We start from the raw sequence: 26,951 nt of genomic DNA, 5'->3' as shown, positions 1-26,951 counted from the left end.
ACCTGGAGAACTTTCAAGGTGGGCTGTGGCTTGCACAATATACCGATGGCTGGCAAGGAGAGAATATTGGTTAGGAAATGTCTGCACAGCGTACACACCGGCAAAGGAGACCTGCACATTACCTGCTGACCAAATGGAGGACTAGGAAGCCAGCTTTGGGATATATTGGAGGAACTTTGCCCAAGAGAGAAAACTTTATGCTAACAGCATAAAGACGAGTGGCTTGGCTGAAGACGAGTAGCCAAAGCTTACAGAGAGAAGTAGAAGCAGCTATCGCCAGATAGGAGGGCTTCTTGGTGCTGAAGGTTGTTTGAGGAGCCCTTGGATGTGACAGATATTTAAAAAATATCTATCAAGTCTCTGAAGGTGTACTTCAGAGCTAGCTTGGGTGACATAGTTCCCTAATGTTTTGTTGTGTAGTTTTGTTGTGTAGTTCATCTTCCCCTAGCCATGTTCCATTCCTTTTCCTCTACAGCCATTTAAAATATCCACAGTCCCTCACCTCATCGTTTCCGACAGGCTGAGAACCTTCGGAGGACTGTCCAGTCTTAGAGGAATCCATTAGCTAGGTAAATATCAGATACACTTTAAGAACAGTATCAAGCCAGGTGTGATGGTATACAACTCTCATCCCAACACTTGGGAGGTGGAGGCAGGCAGAGATCTGTGACTTCAAGGCCAGCCTGGTCTATGCATCAAGAACCTCAGTAAGAATTTGTACGTATCTGTTACTTTAGCAAGCACCACGCGGAAATTTAAAGCATGGCAGATAACAAAGTGGCTCCCAGGTTAAGATCAGCAGGTAAAGCCTGCATTGTAGCTTTAAGACTAATTCTGCAGTGGAAGGACAGAAAGGTAAGGGGAGGAGAGGACAATAAGACAATCTTGGGTCATATATTTGAACAGATATCAATAAGTAATGAGGTATTGAAAAAAGGATAAAAATTAAGTGTTATGGGCACCGGAAACGGCAAAGGATTACGGCGAGCCTTAGTTTAGAGTAGGCTCCATATAAGCCTTGGCTCTTAAGAACTGGCAGCAGGTATATGTCTGAAGAGGAAGGCTTGGGAATTTCATGCTTGCAAAGAAGAAAGATCTGTGGCTTGAAATCAAATCAAAATAAAAACCGAAAACAAAATCCAATCAAATCAAACCACTACCATAATTTTTTTTTAAAAAAAATCATAAACCACCCAAAATCCTCCAAAACAAGCAAAAATGATTGGTTTGGAGTTATTCTGCCTTGGCTGTTGTGCTGATTTGACTAGGAATGAATGCTGTTCATTAGATGTGGCCTTGTTGGAGGAAGTGTGTGACTGGGGTGGGCTTTGGGGTTTCAGATTCTCAAGCCAGGCCCAGTGTCTCTTCCTTCTGTCTACTGCTCAGCGTGTATAGTATTCCCCGCTACCTCTCCAGCACATCTGTTGTGTGCCACCAGGCTTCCTCCCGTGACAGTAACAGATTAAATGTCTGAATGGGGAGTCAAGCCCCAATTCGACGATTTCTTTAAGAGTTGCTGTGGTCCTGGCATCTCTTCACAGCAATAGGACACTGATTGTGGCAGTTATCCCATGAGAAAAATCTTGGACATGTCTCTCGCCGAAACTAGGGACATCAGACTGAGTTGCATGGTATAGCGCTTGTGAAATAACTAAGTCCTAAGCCCACACATTGACACGTCCAACCACCCGCCATCCATCCCACAGAGCCACAATTTTTGGAGATGTGTCAAGTGCAATGTCGTGTACCTCTTACAAAAATCAAAGGATTATCATGACTACATCGGTGTGTACACCAGTCCATTGGGAATGGGGAAAACAGGTGGAAATCAAAACGCTGAAGCACTGTCACAGCTGATGAATACTCGGGCATTTATTATAGTCTTTCTTCGATTTTTGACGTGCCCGATAATTTTTTGATAAAATTAGATATGAATAAAAAACTATCTTTTCTTCCAAGCAAAGGAGCTGGATTTGGTAGATGCCTAATAACGCAAGGGAAGCTATACCATGGTGTTATTACGCGTAGGCTAGTAGAAGAGATATGTTCACGGCAAGGTGAGAACTGGGCAGGAAACATCTCTTGGTAGAAGGGAAGTATTCCACAGAAGGCCTAGCTCAGACTGAGTAGTGAATTCAGCCACATACAGCCCCACTTAGGTTTCAGGCTGGGTAGAAAGTACTTGTGAAGTTCGGGGTAAGCAGTGATGAACTAGTCTACTATAATGCCATCACGTTATCCACTTTCCTCTTCCTTCTCTTGGATGCTTTAAATCCAGTAAAGTGATTACTAGGCATTAGTATGTCACCAACATGCACCAGGTGCTGTACAAAGGCGGCAGGTTATTTCTTGCATATCCTCTCCAGAGCTGGGAACAGGAATCCAAGGCATTCTTCAAGGTATGGGGGATGTGACACAATCAGGCCAAGGGCAGATCGAGCACCAGCCCTTCCAAATGAAAGCAGGGGAGGTAGGTCAGAAACCTGAGCTCTGGCAGTGGCAGGTTCAAATTCCGACTAGCTTTTGCAGCTCTGAACAAGTCACCTAACCTCTCGGAGCTGATATAATTTCCTCGTTTCTAACGAGAGTGCAAATAAAACCTTGGAGGGTTTGCTGTCAGAAGCAAATTCGGACACTCAAGATCATAGCACCAAAGGAAGACTCCATAAATGGCAGCCATCATTCTTGGCCAAGTGCTGGCGCGTCCTCCTGGGCGCGCCTCCTGCAGGGTCCCTCAGGACAGACTGGGCCCGCCTCCTAGGCTAGGTCTAGATGCTCAAGGCTAGTGGCCCAGCATCTCGGTATCCACCTGGAGCAACCAAGAGGCGCGGGCAGGTGGGTTGACCGTTCCCCGGAAAGGATCGCCCCCTCCCCTCGGCACCCATCCCTGTGTCGCCGGCAGGTGAGGTTTCGCCCAGGCTGCTGGGATTGCGACCGCAGGAGGGGGTCGAGGCAGAGGGCGCAGCCTGAGGGCCAGGGGGTCCCTCCTGGTGCTGGTTCCATAGCCGGGTTAACCCTGCTGCCGGCTGGGGCGCCGGGCCCACGGACTGCGCGCTCTGCGGCTGCGAAAACCCGGAGAGGCGGATGGGAGCGCTCGAGGCGCTCGCAGCCAACTCCTCCGCGGTCCGGTCGCCAAGCTGGGCATGCTCAGTGCGGCCGCCGCGCCGCCGTCCGCCAACTCGGGAGCTCGCGCTCCCGGGCCGTGGGGGCGAGAACGCCGGCGGCGGCGGCGGCGAGCGACGCCCCCAGGCAGCCGCAAACTTCGCGGCGGCGTCCGCAGTCTGTCGAGACACACACCTCGCAACGTCAAATCCAATTCCTTTCCCCTACCTGAGCGATGGAGGCTGCGGCCACCGCCAGAGCGTCCCGGCCGCCCGCCCCTGCCTAGCGGCTAGCTGGGGGGGGACCAACAGGTAAACTGTTGGGGGTGGGGAGCGGGGCGCGCGGCGACCAGGGGCGACCCGGGGTGCCGTGTCGCCTGCGCGCCCGATGTGTCCGTCGGTGCTCGCGGCCATCGCTCCTCACCCCCCTCCCCAGCCCCGGGAGGCCCAGGAAAGGGTTAAGTCGGCCCCGCGCCACAGTGAGCGCGGCCCCCTCCAGCCGCCGCGGCCGCCTGCAGCCGGCAGCTCGCAAAGCGCCCGGGCGCTGCCGAGGGTACCCGCTTAGCCTCTGCGCCAGCTGAGCGTGGGGGGGGGGGGGAACGGGGGACGACACTGGCCTGGATCGGCGGCGTCCGCATCCTCGCCCCTCGCGGCCTCGCTCCCTCGGCTCTGTGCTTGGGCACCAGGTCCTCCGGGTGCAAAGGCGGCGGGCGCGGGGCACGGCGAGCCAGGAAGTGGGCACGGGCCGCTGCGTAGCGCCTCGCGGGCCCGAGGACGCCGAGCTCCCGGTGACACCGAGCCTCCCTCCTAGGCGCCAAGAAAAAGTTTTTTCCCCCCTTTGCGCCCCTCCCCCACCCTAGCCCGTGCCCCCGGGGTGGGTTTGGGTTCATTGGTGAAGAAAGTCACACGTTCCCATCAGCTGCTCCTCCCCGCCCGCCCACCCTTGGGGACCGGGTGGGGGTGGCGGGAGGCCGGCGCCGCGGCGGACCCTGGCCGACCTCCAGCCCCGCCGCCGCCCGTGGATCTGGCGTCCCGGGGCTCGGCGCAGCGGGGTGCCCACGGAGGCGGCCCCCCTGAGCGCGTCTGCGCGCCGGCAGCGGCGGTCTCCAACCTGCTTTCTCCTGCCTGCAGCGCCACGGCGAGCGAGAGTGGAGGGGCGAGCGAGTCTGTCTGCAAAGTGCTGCTCCCTGGTGCTCAGAGGCGGCTGCTCCAGCTCCAACTCTCATTCATTTCGCCGGTTAACATGAGAGATCATGGCCGCCTTCGGGCTTCTCAGTTATGAACAGAGACCGCTGAAGCGCCCGCGGCTCGGGCCGCCCGATGTCTACCCGCAGGACCCCAAGCAGAAGGAGGTAAGGGCGCCGGCGGCCTCCGTGATTGTGCCGCGCTCCGCAGCGCTGACCCGGGGCCAAGGTGGCCCCGGCGGGCGTCCACGGCGCTGCGGGGGAAGGGTTGGGGAGGGGATCGGAGGCGGGGCCCGGGCTGGGGTTTCAGGGACCCTGGGCCACCGAGACCTGGAGCCTGCCAACCCCCCGCGCTCCGCTGGGCGGTCGCTCTGCGGGGGCTGGGTCGCTTCCCGGTTGTCGGGCCTTGCACTGCGCCGCCGGGCGCTTTACCGCTTCTTCCTTGCTTGCATCCTCCTGCTCGCTTTCCTCCGTTTCTGCCAGTTTTATTTATTTATTTATTTATTTTTCTCGGTCGCTTCGATAAAACCTCGTAAACTTTTTGACAAATGTTGGAATGCAGTACATTGGACACGGAGGTCTTGGGATTTGCGCCAGCGGTACAGGCAGGGATGGGGGAGGGACCCTCTTCATATCCTCCAGTTTGAAATGGAAGTCGTTTTTTAGCTAGGTGATCATATATTTGGCTCTGTGAATGTAACTCTGTATCTCTCTCTCTTAAAAAAAAAAACTTAAGAAAACAATATTAAGGAGAAACACTGAATTTTGTCTCTAGAGAGGCAGTTGGCTTTCCCGGAGGCTGCTTTGTATGTGTAAAAGCAGGTAAGTTACCTTCGGAAGGAATAGCTTCCAGAATTACTTATTTCTTTGAATGAAATTGATTGGAGAAACCTTGGCAGTTGCAGCACGTACAGTAGCTTCAATGGTTAGTGTAGCTATGTAGGTGTGTGTCAGGAGTTAACAAGTAGTTATGTAACAGCTCTCCGGTTGTAATAATGATCACCCTGGGCTATCTGTTTTGCCAAGAGAGACTTGCCTATCTTTTCTTGTTTTGGTTCACCTGCTCTTCAGCTGTCCTTTCAGACAGCTCTCCCATCTTCACTTTTCTATAGCTGAACGTGAAACGACCATGTATCCTTTCTGTGACTCTGGAAACTCTCCATTCAAAGTTTGCCTGTCCCATGGTTTCACTTGAGGACTTTGCAAATAAGAGTTATTTAAGACTCTGTTTTGGTAAATTTTATCTGTTCCATTAGTAGAACCCAGACTCAACCCAGCTTAACACAGGCTGGCCAGTAATGTGCCTGAAAAACCATCATACCAATTCCTTTAAGATGTATCACATTAAATTTGAGCTTCAGGGGAGTGGTTCAGATCAAAGATGGCTGGGAAGTTTACAGGTGGCACTCTACCACAGAGTTAGGTGATGGTTTGTAGACTTCTCTGTGTCCTTACCCAGCTGCTAAGGACGGCCCTTCCCCTGTCCTTACCCAACTGCTAAGAATAGAAACTAAGGGCCAGGAGTAAAGAAAGTTGACTTAAACATTAGTGACAGAACATTTGTAAAGTTTTTGTAGGAATAGGGATGGTCATTTGGTTGACTTTTCTCATCTTGTAATTAACGTCTTGCTACATCTGTCTGGAGAATGACCTGAAGGCAACTCCCCACTTTTCTGTTGGTGACTTGGATTATCATGTGTGCTTGTTCAGCATTTATTTTTAAGTATGACAGCCATGTCAGGATTTGGATCCTGGAAAGAATAATTTTGGATATTGGGTCATTATTTAGAAATCTAAAATTGGAAGGAGTGGCTTTTAGAGGGAACTTTTTATACTTGGGTTTGAGAAGATAAGATAATGGGATTATCAGTGCAGTGCTCATTCAAATCAGCATTTTGCTCAGGGTGAGTGCTGTGTGTTGCCCTTCTAGGATTCACGTTTCTCCCTCCCCCCCCCAGGCTACCGATATTCTATCTCTTGAGGAGAGAGTTATATGTGGCTGTAGTCAAATTTGGGTACAATACAGAACAGGTGCTTGGCTGTTTTTTGGTGGTTGGCGAACAGATTCCTCAGCTTCGTTTATTTCTGCTGTATTACTCCCTCAAAATTCCACCCCATCTTGGTCCAGCCAGTCAGCCAGTGCTTTTATTCTTTTAATAACTGTAGAGAAACTTTATTGTGCTTTTCTTGGCAGTCTTGACTTTTGGAGTTTATTGAAGTATATATATGAGTATAAAAAGCATCAACCCCCCCACACACACACACGATATATAATTACACAGCTTCAAAAGAGAGCATTGCTATTGAGACTGAAAAGTTGACTTGTGCATCCAAATCCATACTGCTGTGCACCAGAGAGCAGTGGTGATTTGTTTGGGAACGGTCTCACTGGCCCTACCCAAGCTGATCTTGAACTCAGAATCTTCTTGCTTCAGTCTCCAGAGTGTTGAGGTCATAGGCCTGCACCACCACATCCAGCTGGGAAGCTCTGGTTTAACGGAGGAAGTGTAGGCTTCCAGCCTGACACTCATGAGTTTGAACGATGGTTGAGCATCTTTGTAGTCGGCAGAGTCGCATCACTTCTCCCTTGTTAAGTAGTTTAATTGTGCGCTTCAGAAAAAAAAAATAGTTAAAACGTTATGAAAACGTTCCCCTCGTATTTGTGTAAGAAAAGCCCTACTTCTAACAGAAGCTGCCTCGTGAGTGTATACGTCATTTTTATTGTTAAGAAGTGGAAATAGTGTTCTGCAAATAGGATTTCAGGATACCGAGTGGGCTCCTTCAGTGGGAAGATCTGCTAACTGGCTTCATCAATTGACTGAATCCTTTCGAGAGCTTGCAGTCCTCTGGCCCCTCTTTAGACTTTATTAAATGTAGTGGTATAGTACTTGGTTGCACACAGAGTGTCTTCCCAACTTTAAAATGTAGGGATACGGGACGTGGGGGAGTCTTTCTTCTCCCTTCCCTTCACAGCTCTTCTGCACATCAGTATCCTGCGTCCACCAGCCTGCCTTGTCTGATGTACCTCCGGAATAGTTTGATTTCCGATTCGTCTGATGCTTCTCAGTTTCATCAACTTCCTCAGATTTTCTTCTGGCTTTATGCTGCCATCTCTCCTCCCGGGAACTCTTGCATATGTTGGTCTTGCATATGTTGGATGTGCCGTTCCTCCTACATCCTCAGCATTCCGTCCAGTTCTCACAAGCTGTGGTCCAGAAGGTGGGCTCTGGAGCCATCCTGTTTGCCTGAATCTTGGCTGTTTTGTGCACATACCCTTTTCTCTCCCTGCATGCCAGTTTCTTTCCTTGTAGGGTGTGGATGAGGCTATGGCTTTCCTGCAAGGTGGTTGGGTACTTAAAAGGGTAGTGCATGGAGAGAACTTAGAGGTGGGTGCCGATTCAGAGCACGAATATTTCCTGTTAGGGAGCAGTGGTCAGGCTTGGCTCTTTTTCATCATGTTGGCCTCAGCTCAGTGACCCTTCCCAGGCCTTTCTGACATGTGTATTCTTTATAATTATTTGCTTGTATCTGGCCATTCCCTGCCAATGGGACAGTTTCTTGAGGATAGGAAGACACTGACATTTGCTGTCATCGATGTGTCTGGCATAGAGTGAAGTTCCTGGAATTCCAAGGGCACAAATATTTCTCATTGTGTATTAACGAAAGAGAGACGGGTGAATAAAAAAGCCAGCACGCTGTTAGAGGTGTTGGGAAAGTCGAAGTAAATGTCCAGAGTCTCCTTGCGGTCTGCTGTGAAGGCCAAGAGCCGTGGAAGTGAAATGGAATCCTAAAAAAAGGGAGAACTTGTTTAACGTTGGCCATGTGGCCTGGACAGTTGAACAGTAGATATGTTCAGGAAATCAGATTTGTAAGAAAAATGGATTGGGGCAGCAGTGAGCTTTCTAGGCATAGGAGGCAGCCATGGGGCCCAGGGGAAGGATTGAATGGTATGCACAGCAGGGCTGCTTGGGGAGAGGCAGTGAGCTCTGCAAAGTTGGTGGTGCCTGCACAGCTCCTTCCTGCTTCTGAGCAGAGTTGACTCACCTGAAAGGTTAAGATGAAATCCTGATCTAGGGGCGTAGCCTAGTGTCCCAGCCGTGGTTGATTGCTTAGTGTTCCCAGGGTTCTGGGTTCGGATACCCAGTGCTACAAAGGAGAAAAGAGACAAAAAGTGAAGCTGGGGGAGAAGTTGGGTTGTTGGGTCTGAGATTCAGCAGGTCTGGGAGTGGCCCCGAGATTTCCATGTCTAACCAGATGGAATGTAATGTGATACAGCCAGTCCAGAGCTTAGTCTAGAGAGAAGGCATCCCTTTTGCTTCCTAGGGAATTCAACCTGATTCACTTAAGGATCATCTATGGGCCGAAGTTCAAGTTTGTCTTATCAGCCCACTGAGGCATTGTTTGGTGGGACTTCCTTCGGTCGTTACATCCTTTCTTAGTCATATCTAAGAGTACGTCAGGAAACCCCAGTCCCTCTCCACCGACTTTCGAATAGTGTGCAGACCCTTCAGGGCCTCAGCATTCTGGCCCGAGCTCACCTCGACTTCTGTCACCACACAGCTTGCCTCTGAGTTGAGTCTCCATCACTTCCCACTTCTTTGACTCAGAGTTCTCGCCTGTGAAATGGGGTTTGTATTTGAACAGATTTCCCATATGACACTCAGTACAGGTCGGCTACAAGTAGCTGATGTCTTGGCAAAGGGGCCTTCTGTTGTACTGAGGACAGTGTCCCTGAGAACTGCCTTTGGAAATCGGCTTTATGCGCACCTTGCTGCTGTCTACCCTTCTGGCTTCTGACTGTACGTTGGGCCACTGCTTCTCTTGCCCCCTCCAACGGGCCTGGCTCTTTAATGTTTAGGTTACAGTCTTTTGCTGTAGTGGTATTTATTGTTCTTAGGTTTTAGCTAAGAGATTGTCCCAAAGCGGGGACCCTTCTTGCTGCCCATCTTCAACTTCTTAGCATTCCCATGTGTTACCGTGCTTCCTATAGTGCTCATCCGTGTCTGAAATCAACTGTCGGGGTGTGGCATCTGCTCCCCAAGGCCTGCTTTCCTCACTGGAATGAAAGCTGCACGAGGGCAGGGGTTTGTTGCTGGTGTTCACACGACTGCCTTGTGGCTGGGTTAGACCAGGTACGAACTGAAGGGGAAGTCCACACGATTCAGATCCATGGGGGAGGTGGAGAAACAGAGGAATGGGGACGGTTAGATTGAAGTCACTGGGAAGACTGGACAAATTGGCCAGTTGCCTGGAGGGCTCTGAAAGAAGGCTAGGGAGACATTTGGTTCTAGAATGCTCCTTGCCTGAGAGCAACTCATTGGCCTCAGGGCCCTGCTGCAGACAGACTCCATTAAAATCCCAGTATTCAGGGAGGGGGTGGTCCTGCTTCTGGGTGGTGAGAATGAGGATTGAAAGTCCTGGATCAGTTCTTACTCTAACTGCCCAAGGGAAAGTTCTGCATGGGGCAGGGGTTGGACTCAGTGTCAGACAAAGCCCTGGATCTGGTCCCCAGCACCACTTTTTAAAAAAGTGTTGCTTAATGAGTCTGGCCGGAGAGCAGAAGGGCACCTAGTTGTCATTTCAGAGATGCAGTACTTAGGTCCACCAAGACCTGGCCAGTCAGAACCAGTGGGAGGAAACTCAGGAACGTCTAAGTTACTTTCTAGGTGATTCCTCAGCACACTGAGCTCAAGAAGCGGTGCTTTGGCTTGTGTGCTTACCTGCAGAGCAGCTTGGACTCCGTCAGGTTCCCACTTGCTGCTCGATACCTTGTGTCCTAGTATCTTTCATTATATCGTATTGAAGTATTGGTACGTTTGGGAACTAAGCTCCGTGAATCGGCGGCATTTAGCTATTTTCCCATTGAAAGTAGCTGATCGGAAATCCCATTCCCAGCCTGGGCTTGTTTCCTGCCAGCTGGAAAGCATTTCTAGTCCAGTAGAATTCTATGTCTGGGTCTGGAAATACCAGAAGCTCCTGGCTAACCCGAGGCAGAGGAGAAATGAGCTAGCCTTGGGACAGAAAGCCCTGCTTTAACTTAGTAGTGCTGTGAGGTTTCTCTTTGCCCTGGGACTAGGTTCTCAGATGGACTCTCAGGCTGTCTGTGGGGTTTGCGGCCACTGTCCTCCATCCAACATCTTGGTAGATGTTTCCCCACAGGTTGACACTTGAGATTAACATGGCCCTTCAGGGAGTTGGAGAACCACAAAGTGGTTCTTTGGGTAGGTGGTCTTTGTGGTCTTTAGGTAGGTGAGAAGGCAGAATGGATTCTGGGGATTTTTGCTTTACAGTAGCACCCTCAGGTGCATGCCTGTGTATGGGGAGCAGCCCTCAGGTGCATGCCTGTGCATGGGGAGTAGCCCTCAGGTGCATGCCTGTGTATGGGGAGTAGCCCTCAGGTGCATGCCTGTCTGTGCATGGGGAGCAGTGGCAGGTGCAAGGCAGGACAGAAAGAGGGAGATACACTCAGGGATCTCATGGGTTTTTTGCTCTCAGGCTTTTCTCATAAGGAGGTTTTGAACTTCTGGGGCGACCACTGCTGTGGTTGAGTAGGCAGTGGAGGGGATGAAGGGGCTAAAGCTTTGAGTCCCTGTGCAGTAAAGGAGAGCAGCTTTGGTTCATCATGGCGTGGGAAGGCCAGAGGAGGGAAGAAAGGGAGGAATACAGCATGGGCATCTGTGCTCATCCACGTTCCTCCCAAGAAGAGAAGGGAGCTGGGAACTTCTGCAACTACGCTCCTTGTCACTGGTCAGTTTCCAGAGCTGGTCCATGGTGACAGGGACTTTAGGAACTATTCCCAACTCCTCAGTGCCTAAGGGATTACTAATGAGGAAAAAAAAACCCACTAAGTCAGCAAAAGAGCACAAGTCCTACTTAAAGTTTGCATATCTGCATATTATGGAAGTCTTGTTAACTCTGGGTCTTTGAATCCATTTGGTGGCGCTCTGGCATAACACTGGGTAAATTTTAAGGTACTTTTTCATTTTTAAGGAAAAGAAACATTATCACACGCTTGAAGGCTTGGGGATCCAATATTGAGGGGCTTGCCATTTGATAAGGGGCTTCTTGCTCCTTTATGATACCGTGAAAGGCATTCAACAGAGTGGCCTGACCTGGTTTCCAGGCCCCTGACCAGCAGAGGTGTCCATCTGGTGGGTGACAGTGGGATGTGGGGGAAGGGGCAGAGCAAGGTGACCACGGTGACTGGCCTGCTCCTCAAAGGACCCCCACCTCTTAGCTTTCTAGCATTAGGGTAATATGAATTTGGGGAAATACATTTAAATCATAGCACTGGGCATAGGATTAACAATGTTTTTAAATTTTCTTCTTTTTTGCTAAAAATTTGCATTTCAAGCTGTAATGTTAGCCTTGTAGTATTTTTGCCCTCAGAAAAAGTAAACTGAAAAGTAATTAGATAATTTTGATTGGCTTTGTAAAGATGGGTCTTTAGGATTGCAGTTCTTTTTTTTTTTTAATTTCTTTTTCTTTTATCCTTAATATTCTGAATGACTTGAAGTTAGTACTGTGTTTCTCAGGCTGAGCCTCAAATTCCTGGGCTCCTGGAGTGTCCCACCCCAGCCTTCCCAGAGCTGGGATTTCCACCATGTGCTACTACTTGGTGACTGCTGCTAGTTGACTGCCTAGAGTCCCATCTCCCGTGTACCTGGGGCTCAAAGGACACTTTGGCACTTGTCCCTTCCCACTGCTTCCAGCTTCCCCGGCTCAGAGCTGAAGAGAAGCCCCTTTTGGTTTTAGTTAATTAGCTCCCAAGGGCAGAACCCTTGCCCAAGTCTCCCATCTGGGAAGAGGACCCCTTACTATATCCCAGGTGATCAGACTCTGCCCAGCCTTGCCCAGCTACAGCATTCATGGTCACTGTCCCTCAGTTGTCTCCCGTAGGAGACCTTGGCTCTCCCAGCCCCTCCCTCCCCCGAGACAGAGGTTTAAGTTGAAAAAGAAACCTCACCAATTACCTTCTTAACCTGGTTTGAATAAACATGATTTCCCCCCATCGACTTTCGTTTCATTGTCCCAAGGAGAGCGCTGGCTGCACACATGTGGCTCCGTTGGCAGAGGTGCTCATGGCCTGTTTGTGTGACAAGAGCTGCAGGGTGGCGGTCAGGCTGCCTTCTGAGGACATTCCAGCTCTGCCATCCCTACTGTGTAATTACTCAGAGTGGCTTAATATGAAGGAGCACGTAAACATAAAAAAAAAAAAATGAAATGTGAGGTCTGATTCAGTGGTGCGCTAGAGCCAGCCTGTACTAGCAGCCGTGTGAGCTGACTGACACCAGGTTCATCACCTAAATTCTTCCACTGTGGGAGTGTGGTACTTAACACCAAGTGCTGGCCACCAGGCCTCCCTTCTTTTGTTTCTTAAATAAAGGCGATTGTCAGGCTCGCCAGCAGCTGCGTGTAGTTATGAAGCCACCTCTGTCATGCTGTTCCTTTCCTGCCTCCCACCTAAAAAAACAAACAAACAAAAAGCCAGATCGTTGTCATTCTCTGTGTCCTTTCTTAGCCTGGACTAAGCACAGGCCTTCATGCTGCAGAAGAGTGTTTGCCTCTCTGATAAACCTCTCTGATAAGCCTTTTCCTTATGCCCTGAAAAATCCAGAGTTTCCTGTTTGGAAAGGTTGGTAGGGAGAGGATTTGATAGCCAGAGCCACTGTACCCATCTCGTAACCATGAGACAGCATCTAAAACGCTAACACAGAATGTTGGTTGAGTAGCCCCAGAGGCCCTTAAGCTGCTGAACTGACCTTGTGGGCATCAGCATCCCCTTAGTTCTTGTTAAACAATAGGAGTTCACTTTCTTTAAGCCATTATTGGGGCCAGGTACCAGATTCTTGGAGCGAGAGGCATTTTAATGTACATTGAGTACTTTCTGTACTCTCAGAGATTTACAGTACATGCCTCCCTGTGTTTTTGAGAGTTAGTGTTTCAGAATTCTTCATCTCTGGCTCAGGCTGGGGCACAGGCAACAGGCAGCACCCGATGAGGTCCACCAGGACCAAGTCGAGAGAGACTGAGCAGTGGGCTCTTTTAATTCTGCTGTTGGCAGGAGGAGTTTGTCTGCGAGAGGGAAGAGCCCTTTTCCGGCTTCCTTGAGCAGAATGGCCTGTGGGTCTTTCCCATGCGCAGGAGCCATGCCTGTTGAGTGGTAGAAGAAGATTATCCTGAGTCTCCCCACAACAGAGGGAAACCCAGCTCCCGTAAAGTGACTTGCCACAGTAGATCTGTGCTGACGCTTGTGTCCCTGATTGGTCTTTGCATTGTACTTTGACCTTCCATTTAGAGAGCTTCCTGTTTATTTATTGCTTGTTTCCATCTTTGCTAAATGGAAGGCTCCCAGTCCCATCTCTACCTCTGAGGATGAAAGACCTGGATAAATCCAGGTCTCCCCAAAGAAAGCCCTGGATAAATCCAGGTTACCCCCCCCCCCCAAAGCAGGAAGAAAATAGCCAAAAATCTAAGCAGGAAGAGAAGAATCAGAAATCTAGGATTAGCCGGTTCAGTGACTGTGTTTCAGGAACTCTCTGAAGATAAAGTTAGATTGTAATCTTGAGAATAATCTTGAGAAACAGGGAGTTTCCCCCTTGTGATTATCATTGGTATTTTGGAATACTGTGTTTCAGGAACTAGCTGATTATGACCCTGAGAGTGATCTTGAGAGGCAGGGAGTTGCCCCCTTGTGATCATCGTTGGTATTTTCGGAATTTTCTACGACGCCCTTCCTACCCCCTTGGGGTCAATGGGCTGTGGTTTCTTCCCTTAAAAACTCCTTCTCCCGGTCACTAGGGGTCGAACTCTTCCCCTGCCTGGGTTATGAGTCTTGCAGCACCCAGTGCACTGATTCCCACCTCCTCGATTAAACCTCGTGTGATTGCAGCAAGGATGGTCTCTCGTGAGTTACTGGGGGAGGGGGGGAATCGTGTTATCCCGAGACTTGAGTGAGAGTCTCCCCACACTTGGGGTCTTAAAGGACAGCTGGACCTCTGGCTGGAGCACTTTCAGCCCCATCTTTTACTGGGACCACCGCTTAGCAGTTGTGACTTTGTGTTGTTTTTCGTTCTGTTTGTTCTTTGTTTTTGCCAGTTTTGCTGATGACAGTGTTAGCACACCAGTTGCACACACATGAAGGTGGATCCTCTGTAGTCGCAGAATGCCGCGGCCCCAGGAAGAGACATTTTCACTCTGGGGTTTTACTTTCCATATTATGAGGGGAATGTTCTCGTACCTGTGCATGCCAGGCTGATTCAGTCATTTAGCCAGTATCATCGAGCACTCCTCGGGCTCTTCGCCAGCGAGGGCTTAATGAGGACAGGGCCCAAGTCTGCTTTTCTTGCTATCCCCGGCCTGTACCTAGGACTCAGAACTGTTTTTAAAAAGATGTCTGGACGTAATCATAAACAACGGTAGGAACGTTAGATCCGGAGCCCTAGAGCTTTTGCTCTGTGGCAGATTTCCAGAGAGGGTGCTTATTCTTCCTTTCCCTCTGTGGCATTGGCAGTGTCTGGGCACACTGTGGGTTGTCACACCTGGGTATGTGTGTGCCCCTGATAGGCGCCGGGCCACCACACAGCCCCACACATCAGCCTTTTCTGCATCCAGCTGGTTCTGGAGTGGAGGAGTGCTGACTGAGAGTGATAGACAAGCCAATGAGGGACAGCACGGCTCAGATACTCTTCCCGAGTTCTGCAGGAGCAACAGGAAGTGACCCATTTTTGATAGAACTTAAGAAAGGAGGATTTGAATCCGGGGCCTAGAGGTTGCGTGCGTTGGAGTAGACGGTGCTGAGGAGGGGCCAGCTGGTGCGAGGAATCCCTGACAGGAACATCACTGGCTCTAGGGCCGCCCAGACTTAGTGCATTGTTCTGGGCACAAAGGTGGGGTCAAGTGTCTGGTGCCCTGTGGTGGTGTTTGGATATGAGATTTAAGGTGACAGAGGCCACAGTGGCTCTGAGAGTCACACTGAAGTGTGACTTGTGGCTGCTGTCAGGGAGGAGGGGGCTTAAGGCAACAGGAATGTAAAGGTCCAGGGGGAGAGTCCTCCCAGCCTCTTGTCCTTCAGATCTCAATCCCCGTCTTTTTTTTTTTTTTTTTTTGACCTTCATCACTCCAGTCTTTGCTTCCATTTTCAATTAGCCTCTCCTTAGCTCCTCTGTGGGACTTCTCTGATGAGGACATTTGTTAATGGATGTAGGGCAGTCTAGGATAATCTCACAAATAGTTGCATTCGTAATAATGTTCAGTCCCATATTCTGAGAGTCCATATGGGTGTTTTCTGTTCTATGGGTTGGGGAAGCTTGGGAGGGAAGCTGAGCGGGCTGCCCTCAGCAGTCACAGTTATTCAGGGGGCAGAACTGGCAGTCAGTGTGAGCCGGCGATGGCGTGAAATCTGCTAAAGCAGCCTACTGACCCTGGGAAGAGGAGCTTTGAGCTATTTCAATAGGACAGTTCCAGCACAGTCAGTTTAAGCCATCATTCCCCAAACTTGGTTTCCAGGGCCTCTTTGCAATCTTAAGCATCGGGGATCCCTTACAATGTTGCTTTGTATCGGTTAGTTGTATTTCTCAATATTTATAGAAAGTTTGGAAATTAACAAAAATATTTGAAAACATTTTTATATTTGCTCCTTTAAATATAACAGTGGGTCTATTTTACTTATGTTTGGTGTGTGTATGATGCTGGGGACTGAAAGACCCCCAGTGTGGGGAGACTTTCACTCAAGTCTCTGGATAACACGACCCCCCCCCCCCCCCAGTAACTCACGAGAGACCGTCCTTGCTGCAATCACACGAGGTTTTAATGATGAGACAGGAACTAGTGCACTGGTTGTTGGGTAGATAGATACTGATTGATCCTAAACCAGTGTGCCTCAGAAAAAGTTTAATTTTTTTTTTTGCCCTGAAGGTGGAGAAATGAGGTAAGGGGAGAAGAGATATGAGTCGCCCCCACCCTTGGGTGTTTTCTATTTCAGAAGTCTCTAAAGAATCAAAATTGAAATATATGTTATTAGTGGAAGCTGAAAATTTGTAGATTTGGGGGCGAATAAGTTGTGCCCGTGAGGGCATAAGAATGGGAAAATGTTAGAGTTGCTTGCTGACCCTGAGAAGTGGAACCTGGTAGAGCTTGACTCCCTGGACCCTGTGTTAGACAAGTGGTCTGAGAGACATGTTAAAATCCCTGGAGGAAGCTATGCAGTGGTGGCGCACGCCTTTAATCCCAGTTCTCAGGAGGCAGAGGTAGGTGGATCTCTGTGAGTTTGAGGCCAGCCTGGTCTACAAGAGTTAGTTCCAGGTCGGGCTCCAAAACTACAGAGAAAACTCTGTCTTGAAAAACCACACACACACACCACACACACACACACACACACAGAAAGAGAGAGAGAGAGAGAGAGAGAGAGAGACAGAGACAGAGACAGAGACACACAGAGAGAGAGACAGAGAGAGTGTGACTGACTGACTGACTTCCCTTTCTGGCCTGGAACTGGAGGCCCCACTGCTTTCAGCCTCTTGAGTGCTGAGATTACAGGTGGATTCCGCATAAGAGGTGGGACATTGGACCCCATGTTGGGAGAAATTGCTTGTTTCCCTTTTAAGTGAGAACATGTTGGATCTGTAAACCCGAATGTGTGTTTTAGGACAAGAGCTAGGAAGTGCTGGGAGATGGGAACTGCAGGAGGAAGGCAGAGGAGCCCAGCTGGAGCAAGGCTAGAGTGGCCTAGATGGAGCACTCCAGAGGGGGAGTTGGCTTTGATTACCTCCTGAGAAAGTGGAAGAGGCATGGCTTCCATGGGGAATCCCTTGGAATCTCTAGACATTTTCCGAGTCAGGTTTTCCTCAGCAGGAATAATTTGTCCAAGAAAACACAGCAAGTCCTGAGCTCCACACAGAGTCGCACCAGCTGAGTGGTGGGTGGGTCTGCGGCTCTCTCTTGCAGTCACTTCACTGATGGAGCGACCCAGCCAGGTGACTGACCAAGGACTGGCAAAAACGCCGGCAGGGGTGGAGAGTTAACAGTGCCACATGTGCCACTGAAGTCTTAGTTAAAGGGCTGCTTTGTTTAAAGGTGCTGAGGACCTGTGAAATGCCAGCTCCGAGACGGTGCTCATCATTTTTCTCCTCTGTCCTACAAAGAAAGAGAGTGCAGACACCACTCTGATTGTATTCATTGTTTTTACTAGAGCTACACACAGGGCTGTCCACACGAATAGACAGTATGGGAAATATTTTGTGAGTAATTTGTTTTTTAATTTGGTCCGTTTTAAATGAAATGCCAACTCAACTGTTTCGAAGGTTCTTTGTGCAATGGAGATACTATTTAAATTCCTAACACGATTTGAAATTTGCTTAGAGGCTGTTAATGAATCAGACTTTTTGAGAATATGTATTTATGTGCTCAGGACTTGCCGTGTGCCTCCCGTGTGCTTGGTGGTCTGGTGTGTAGAAAGCAACTCGAAGCCGGCTGTCCATCTCCCTGAGAAGAGTGCGTCCCAGAGTAGCTGTGGTTAGGGGCAAGATTGTTTTACTCTGTTGTAGCCTGGCATAAATATATGATAAAAGCGAGATGCCGCGTGCATGTAGCGACAGTGTCACCTTGCTGACATGACACTAATGCTTATTGTGTGTGTGTGTGTGTGTGTGTGTGTGTGTGTGTGTGGCGCTTTGAGAACCGGTGCTAGTATCAGCTGGTCTTTGGAGTGGTACTCATGCAAGTTTGCATCTAGTTCACGGAGCCCGTTTCAAACAATTTATGAAACGATTGGTGTATTTTTTTTAAAATTTAACACTGAGGACTAATATTTACATTCAGTGGTATGTGAAGTGCCAGTCACACAGTAACAGGCAGTATTTCCCGGATCTGTTGTTCTTAGTGCGGTTCTGTGCAGTTGGGTGTATGCCAGTCTCTGGTTCTCCGAGGCGAGTGGAACTAGCTCCTGTTTATAAATGAGGAAACTGAGGCACAGGAAGTACATGACTAGTCAGCGCCCTTTTCAACCCTGGAGCTGGACTTCGGGGCCCGTGCTGTAACTGTTAGGCCTCTGTCGAGAAGAGGCTGGAGGCGCTGTGTGAGGTCAGTAAAGAGAGACTGAGATGCTGGGGGATACTGCAGGGTGCTGGCGGGGAGGGGTGGGTGGGCAGATTGGTTGTGGGGGATTCTGGGGGGTGGTGGAGAGTGCGCGTGAGTCTCACTCATCCACGCCTTGTCAATCCAGTGTGGGGAAGACGGTAGAGCCCTCGAGGTTGTGAGGGAGGTGGCGTCAGTAACCAAACCATGACGTAAAATGAACCCGAGTGCTACTGCAGAAGTGGCCATTGGTGATAATCGGTCAAAGGAAGAGAGGGGGGTGTGGACAGTGTTCAGATTTCCTCGGACACTGTTGAGCTAGACTTCTGAGTGACACATTTGTGCTAGATCGGTAGTGACACGTCAGGCTTTCAAATGAGCACTTTGTGGTTGAATTGAAACCGTCGTCTTACCGTCCTAACTGGCCCCAAGAGTTCCAGCTCCCTTTAGCCAGTCAATTAAAGTCTTAGCATTGAAAGCGTCCACATAGCTTTTTGGTTTTTGGTCATCCCCATTTTTAAATTGCTCCTTGAAAACCTGCCACTGGCCTTCTTCTGGGCTGCTTTGGTGGCAATTAATAGCTAGAACTGCGTGGCAGGTGTGTGATGCATGGCTGAGGAGGTGGGCGTAAACAAGCATCCTGAAAATGGAAGCGGGGAGCCGTTCAGACTGGTGTTTGTGTGTTCCATTTCCTTTGCTCGTTTGTTGTACTCTGGCTAAGGGAAGTTTGTCTTCCTTGATTCAGAATTTCGGTTAGTCCCTGTGTTTGTGAACAGCTGACCCAAAATGAATGAATGCAATCTCGGTGACTAAAAACAAAATGGAGAAACTGCTCTCTGCTCTCCCACAGTATGGCTTCCCACAGGGGTGCATTGAGCTTGGGGTGGGGTTGCAGTGAGGAATGGGGAGGAGAACCAAGAAGAGCCACACTGAGGCAGGGAAGTTAGGTAACTGCAGAATTAGCATCCATGGACACATGCTAAGACTTCTTGTTGTGTCTGCTTCAGAGCACTTCACGCCTGGTCACAGTAAATGCTAAGTGAAGCCGGGCAGTGGTGGCTCACACCTTTAATCCTAGCACTCAGGAGGCAGAGATAGGCACTTCTCTGTGAGTTCAAGACTAGCTAGCCTGGTCTACAAAGCAAGTTCCAGGACGACTAGGGCTGTTAGACAGAGAAGCCCTTCCTCAGTAAACCAAAAACAAAAGAAACAAAACAAACCTACAATTATTTAGTAAAAATGTGATTGAAAGGAAGAACTTACATTAGAGAGTTAGCAACCCAGGAAGTATCTGTGCCTGTGCTTCTCCTTAGCAGTGTTAGAGCTAAAGAGAAAGCCATCCCTGGTGACAGTTTCTGGGGAGGGTAAACTATCAGACATTTGGGTTCTCTTCCCTGTCTTATGTATATGCAAATCTATAAGTTCAAGTATTTTTCTCCTGCAGTCTTCCTGGAATCTTTCTGAGAGCCGCATCTGCATCCAGGTGTTTGATATCAGTGGGTGACAAGCATTTGAATGGGGTTTGAATGTGAATTAATGGGATGCAATTATTTAAATGAGTGAAATAAATGCTAAGTATACTGCATTTAGATTTAATTGGAATCAAAGGCTCTCCTGCTTTAAAACAAGGGAGGAACTGCCTGCCTCACTAGGCTACTCTGGGCGGGGTGAGGGAGGTCTTTAAGAGGTATTGGCAATCTGAGTGTGCTTGCTGCTCAATTGTTGTGGACGTTCCCATCTAATCCTTTAAAGGTCTTTAAGCGCCCAGTCATGTGCGTGGCTGCTCTTCTATGTGCTGGGCATGTAGAGGTCACGATGGTAATGATTGTGATGGTTCGGTGTTAAAGATAGCCACGTGAAGTGGGCAGCATTACCTCCGTTTTCACACAGCAGGAGTAGGGAACCAGGATTCTGTGTTAGGTTAGTTGGCAACACTGCTTACTCTAGATGTCTTGGGGAATGCCATACGTAACAGCCAATGCCGCAGTGCCATGCTCTTACCAGTAGTAGCCAGAAGCGTTGTTTTCAGAGATTCCTGAGGTGGCCACTTAAGAGCCAAACCATACTGAGTCTACCCAGTTTCTCAACCTGTAGATAAGGTTCTTACCATGCCTACGTTAGTAATGAGTTATATGAGGATGGGCACACACGTGCTGCCTACAGAAGATATCGGGGGGAGAGCTATCACTGATCCCATGATTAGAAGCCATTTTCTTTTGCTTTCAGTAGGCATAGGTATGAAGGCGCAGATCTTGCTGTTTTGTGCCAGGCTTTATTTCGGGTCCCATGGTTAGTGATTGTCAGGCCTCGGGTGTGGTTAGGACGGGAGGTGAATATTAATAGCAGTGGATATAAAAAGACAACTTTTTGCTGTGTCTTTGATGCAAATGTGGCTCTGGTATTAGAGGTGTTGCTGAGGCCAAGGGAGGGGAACAGTTTCTTTTTCGGGGAGTTGTGCCCTGTCTTAGAGGCTGGTCGGAATGCTATCACCATCAAGTAGTTTGGCCGCAAACAGGGCAGCCCGTGCAAACCTTGCTTTCCTTTTAAACAACTTCTCAGATGGTCATGGGGTGGCATGTTTGTTCCCTACTGCAAAACCACTTTTTCAGCTGCTGTGCTGCAGCTGCATTGCTGCCCAACAGACCAAGAAGTAACCACTGATATAGAAAAAGTCATTATTAGCATTTAGAAATAATTAAAAGTTATAGGTGATTGTTCCACATGGGTTCTGGGAACCAAACTCAGGTTCTCTGCAAGAAAGCCATACTGGTTCTTAACCACAGAGATATAGCTCCAGCTTCATAAATGACGTTTCTTTGCTAATGTTACATAACTGCCCAACAATGGCCAGATAGTGGGTGATATATAATTTAACAGTGTGATACCAGTTTTGTTAACTATAGAGATTTCTTTTCAGTACAAGGTCTCAGTTACAGTTGCCAGTGACTAGTTGTTATTAATACTTTTCTTGTGTTCTGTAGCTTCTGGTAGACTAGGCCATCATTGGTTTGTATCCAGATAACTCCCAATCTCTGCCTTGTTTTGGCCTTACTGTCTTTCTTCGTGTTTGTGCCTTCATTTATCACGATATCAAGCTAGTAATTCCAGATCCACGAATTCATTATGAACCCGTTGGGCTTGCTCATATCTGCAAAGACAGTAGTTCAAATGAGGTCATCTGCACACTTACTACAGACTAGGACTTGAAATTCTTTTTGCCCTTGGGCCCAGACCCTGAACAGTGGGTGCACAAACCTTTCCCCCGTCTTTCGAGTGTCTGGGCTGACTTGGCACTCGGTATGGTTTTGCTGTCTTGCATGCAAAGGCAGAACATTCATCTTCTTACTTGCACTTGCTACCCTGCCTGCTCTTCCTCCTGGGGTTGATGACACACGTCCTGGAAGCCCATGCTTTAAAGTTCCCTCTACCCTATGACCCCAATTCCTGATCTCACTCTTCTTTCTTCTTACTTTTCTAGAAGCGTCCTGTGAGCTTATTGCCTCTTCCCTTCCCATTTGTTCTTCCGATTCCTCCAGTGTGGTTTTGAGGCCTCCAGGGGTGACCACATCCCAGAAGTGCTTGACACTGTTGTCTTTTCTTGCTATAGGACACTTTTCCCCCTTGGTTTTCCAGGTAAAACACAGGTAAAAAGTCTCCTTTTCCTGGAATGACCATGCTGTGGTGTGTCCTTCACTACCCGACCCTTAGATCACTGTTGAGTTTTCCTGGGGTCTGTCCTGGACCCTTGCCGCTTCCCAGTTACCTCTCTTGCTGTGCATCTCATCCTCTAGGTTTGAGTTGCTACCTGTAAGTCAACACTAACTCAGGGCCCTCTGGCCTCCAGAGTGTTACTCCTCACGGCACAAACACCAGTGATGGTTACCCTTCCTGTGAACCGACCCTTTTGTCATGACCCTGCCTCTCTTTATTGCTCATGATTCTGCTTGTCACGAAGTTTATTTTATCTGATGTTAACTTGCATCCTCTTAGTTTAGATCCTCTGCATCTGCTTCTGTCCATTTCCTACCAATTTATCTGTCTTGAAAGTCTCACTTAATTTTAAAGTACAGTATGGAGTTGGGCTTTTCTTTTTTTCCCCTTTGGATCCAGTTGATAATATTTGAGCGTAAGCACTCCACAACTGTTTAGATAGCATTTACTGTAATCATTACTTCAGCTGGACTCCAGTTTGTTGTTCCCTTTCCTGTTCTCTTTATATTATTAGACATTTATAAATTTAATTGTTGAGATGTTGGTTATATATTTGTATGTGTGTAGTATGAGGCTGCTTGTTTGTTTCCAGCTGCTCAGCCCTGAAATAACTACACAGAAACCACATTATTTGCAATACTCTTTGGCCAATAGCTTAAGCATGTTGCTAGCTAGCTTTTACATTAGAATTAACACATTTCCATTATTTTATATTTTACCATGAGATTTGTGGCCTACCGGCAAGGTTCTGTCTGGCATCTGTCTCTGGTGGGGCTACATCGCTTCTCTCTGACTCTGCCCTCTTTCTCCCAGCATTCAGTTTAGTTTTTCCTACCTAGTAAGTTCTACCTTGCTATAGGCCTAAGAGAGTTCTTTATTAACCAATGGTATTCACAGCATACAGAGGGCATTCCCACATCATATGTATGTTTGGTTGCTTTAGGAATTGCATAGTACACTCCTGATTCTTCATCCTCTCTGTTTTGTTAATGTGGTGTCTCCTCGTGAAAGAGCTCAGAACTTTGGTATTGTAAGGGTTCTTTTAGAGAAAGGTCTTTCAAAGTCAGAGCTCATCTTAAAGGCTACCTTCCCACCTGTCTGTTTTCTCAGACTGGGATAAACCCTTTGTTCTCTTGAGCAGACAGCATTTCTCTCTGGGGTATATTCCAGACTTGCCACTTGCTGACGGTTGATTGTCTATATTTACTGCAGTGCTGTGATTTATAATTATTTGTTGATTGGATGGAGGGGGAGCCTGGATTGTGGCTTGAGAAATTCAGAAGACTTCTTGATTCTGTAAGGATGAGGGTGTGAAAATCATATGTAGGCATAGACATTGAAATGCATAAAATTGCCAAGTAAATTAAATACAAGTTAAAATATTAAAAACCAGGGCACTTAATCATTGATCAGACACAGATTAAACTCTGCAACATTTTATCTTACATGACTTTAGTCCTGTGAGTTATTCTTGTTTCCCTTTAAACACAGAGAGGGAGATATAGAGCGGTCTGTAAGTTGGTCTCAGTGCTAGGTATGAGCTCTGCCTTCTAAGACAGATCTGTGAGATTCCAACATACAGGATATTAGCCAGACTGGACCACTGATCTTCACTGAGACTCTACATCTTCAGTCATAGGGTCCATCAAAGACACAATATTACCTAGGTGAACAAGAAGTAAGCAACTTCCAAAACTCTAGAAATGACTGAGACATCTCGCTACCTGAACAATCACCCAAAGTTCCTCTGTAATGTTGGAGCATCCATCTTCAGCGTACAGGCCCATAGTATCCAGCAGACTTCCATGAAGCAGGAAATTTCAAAGGCAGTTCAGTCAGTATCTGCTGTGTCCTGCAGAATGTCTCGCAGACTCTTTCATGAATCAGGAACCCCGAAAGACCATCTCACCTTTAGGCAAGTTCAGCAGTCCTCTCTCTGTGGGTTCTTTGTGTCCAGTTTATGCAACAGTCCAGGCAAGAGCAGTTTCTTGCCAAAATTGCTATCAAACTCCATACGGAGCCTCTTTGATGCCCATCTTCCTCTTGAAGTAGATTGGTGCTGCCAGGAGCAAATGTGTCTCATTGTCATGAAAAGCCCTAAGTTATTAAAACATTTAAAATGCCATATTCTGTAGTCTTTGAAAGATAGGAAGAATGCCTATTTAACTGAAGTATATCTCTATATATCTAGAAAATCTAACATGACTACAAGCTTGACTATTATCAATGATTATCCATTAGCAACCTATATTTCCTAATTATACATGACATTTTTAAAATGAACTACACAATCACAATACCTTAATCAAGAGCAGAAATACATATACATATAACAAAATTGACCTTAAAATCCATACCAATGCAAACTATCCACATCCATATCATATCCCCCTTTAAACGTAAAATAACATTTATAAACAATATTTGGGAATATGGACGCAGTTATTTCTTCTCCAAATTGCTTCGTGTTGAATGGGGGCGCTGTTATTTAGGTCTTTCATGGTTTAACCTGTGTGCTAGATTCATCTCAGTCAGCAGTTGAGTGAAGTAATTTTTTTGAAGGTGTTCACAGCAACCTGTCAGGAGGGCATGGTCTATCATACCATATTGGGATAGAAGCAATCCACAGGGTCTCATCCTCTGTGAAAACAAAAGAAGAATCTCTTTTCCAAAGTATCAACCTTAGATCCAGATTTTGAAGTCAAGGTATTTTCAAAATATCTTTCTTGGATTAGTTCAGCAGCATTTATAAACAAATATCTTTTAGCATATGTTGCTCCTTCCTCAGCATTCAAACAATTCAAAGAGAGCATAACAGCATACAGTATCAAGATTTTCTGTGTATTTTCCATCTTTGTGTGGCTTTGTTTTAACCTCTATTTCTTTTATTTTTACTTTTACTTTTTGAGACAGGTTCTCTGTATATCTTTGTCCTGGAATAACTCTATAGACCAGGCTTTCCTTGAACTCACAGAGATCTCTGCCTCCCAGGCACTGGGATTAAAGGTGTGTGCTACCACACCTTGAAGTCACAGAGGTCAATGTACCTCTGCCTCCCTAGTGTTGGGATTAAAGGTGTGTACCACCACCCCCAACTACTCTTTTTCTTTCTTTAAGAACTTTAACTTTTTTTCAAGCCTGCATATATTTTTAAACACACTGTAAACCATTTAGAGGTTTTCTTCGCCTTTAAATCTTTCTTTTACTGTATATTTCGCTTTCTTTTTATGACCACACGAGCCTTTAATTTACTAAGCAATATTGGTAGGACTAAAGCCATGGCTTTGGTGGCTGGATTCAGCCCATTCCTTAGCTTTCCAGCCTCATGGCAGAGGTATCGCCAGAACCATTTTTATTGCCACAACTCTGTGGCGGTTCAAGGTCCCTGCTAGCAAGCAAGCTCAGCATTCTGCTCACAGACCACACTCATTCGGACTGCCTGCCTGAAAGAGTCAGAGTTTGCCCTGACAGGACGGCCCAGAAAGGCGGCATTTTAAAACGGCACAGCTTTTTTCCTGCTACAGCTGAAAACCGAAAAGCATGTGTTCAGATTTTCATCAGCACCATTTAAGTGTTCATGGCAGGACCTCTTAAAAGAGCTGCAGGGTTTTGCTGCTAAAGCTGAGTCAGGAAGCCTCTCTTAGATGAGAGTGCTTGCTTGCCTCTAGCAAGCAGAGCAGACCGGAGAAATTGCTGCCACCAAGAAGCCATGCTTTACTCTATTCTTTCCCAAGCTTTCTGTGGATTCAGTTATCCACGTGGGTGCCATTCTGTAGTGAGGAGGCAAGCATATGTAATTTTACTATGTTAAAGTGAAAGCCTTTCTTTTTTGTTTAAACAGAAAAAGGGGAAATGATGTAGGTGGGTCTTCTATCTATCTGTTGCTTTCATTGGTTAATTAGTAAAGAAAACTGCTTGGCCTGATAGGTCAGAACATAAGTAGGCGGGGAAGACAGAACAGAATGCTGGGAGGAAGAAGGCAGTAAGACAGTCGCCATGAAGCCAGCTACCAGGTCAAACATGCTGAATCTTTCCCTATAAGCCACCACCTCGTGGTGCTATACACATTAATAGAAATGGGTTAAGATTGAGTGTTAGCCAGTAAGAGGCTAGAGCTAATGGGCCAGGCAGTGTTTAAATGAATACAGTTTCCGTGTAATTATTTTGGGGCTTAGCTAGCCGTGCGGGGAGCTGGGCGGGACCAAAAGCAGGCCTGCTCGCCTCATCACTACAATAGGGAAATGCTTTGATTTGTGGCTAGAGTCTGGTAAGGGAAAAGGCCTCCCACATTAGTGATGACCCTTGGAGAGTTATGCTAGATCTTTCTTTAGCTTCTTCAGAGGGCAGAGACAGGGAAGGCCCTCTCCAGTTTTTGGATCAGGCCATGCGGGTCAGTACACTATTTCAGGAAGACACAGTGGAGCTAAGAGAAGAAAGGTGATGACAGGCAGTAGATGAGAGGGGTACTTAGAATACTTCAAAGGAAGGAGTGTAAGGTATGTATGGTGACGTATGGGCGTGAAAGATTCTTCCTCTTAGCCTTGTGCATTGCCCAATGGCTTTACTGTCTGTGACGGGGATTATCATGCCATCTCAGGCATGAACATCATATCATGCGATCATGGATGTTAGCAGTTTTCTACCAGGCTTCAGGAGATACCCTTAGGAGTCTGAGAGGATGCTCTTTTGAGAGAGAGGTACAGGTCACAAAAAGTAATTACAAAGCTGTTTCTAGAACATGTGTCCGTGTGAGATGGGCTGACCAGTCTTCCTGGGTAGCAGCTGTGGGGCTGGTTTTCTGCTTTGTTGTCTTCATCTCTGGCGGAGATTTCAGTCTGGTTCCTTGAGTGTTCCTGCGTTTGTTAGAGGTGACAAAGACCGT

General features: G+C 47.7%; 1 protein-coding gene across 1 annotated transcript in view; it reads left to right on the top strand.

Moving 5' to 3' along the window:
- Positions 1-4,259: 4,259 nt before the first annotated feature.
- Positions 4,260-26,951, top strand: part of Med12l (mediator complex subunit 12L) — a 304,160-nt gene continuing 281,468 nt past the window's right edge. The window contains exon 1 of the mRNA XM_038347254.1: positions 4,260-4,453. Coding sequence (XP_038203182.1) covers positions 4,355-4,453 — 99 coding nt within the window. The 5' untranslated portion in view covers positions 4,260-4,354. The remainder of the gene's footprint in view (positions 4,454-26,951) is intronic.

The sequence above is a fragment of the Arvicola amphibius genome, chromosome 11, assembly GCF_903992535.2.
Source record: "Arvicola amphibius chromosome 11, mArvAmp1.2, whole genome shotgun sequence".
Lineage (NCBI taxonomy): Eukaryota > Metazoa > Chordata > Mammalia > Rodentia > Cricetidae > Arvicola > Arvicola amphibius.
Note: the sequence above shows the minus strand (reverse complement) of the source record. Positions and strands in the feature narration are given on the sequence as shown.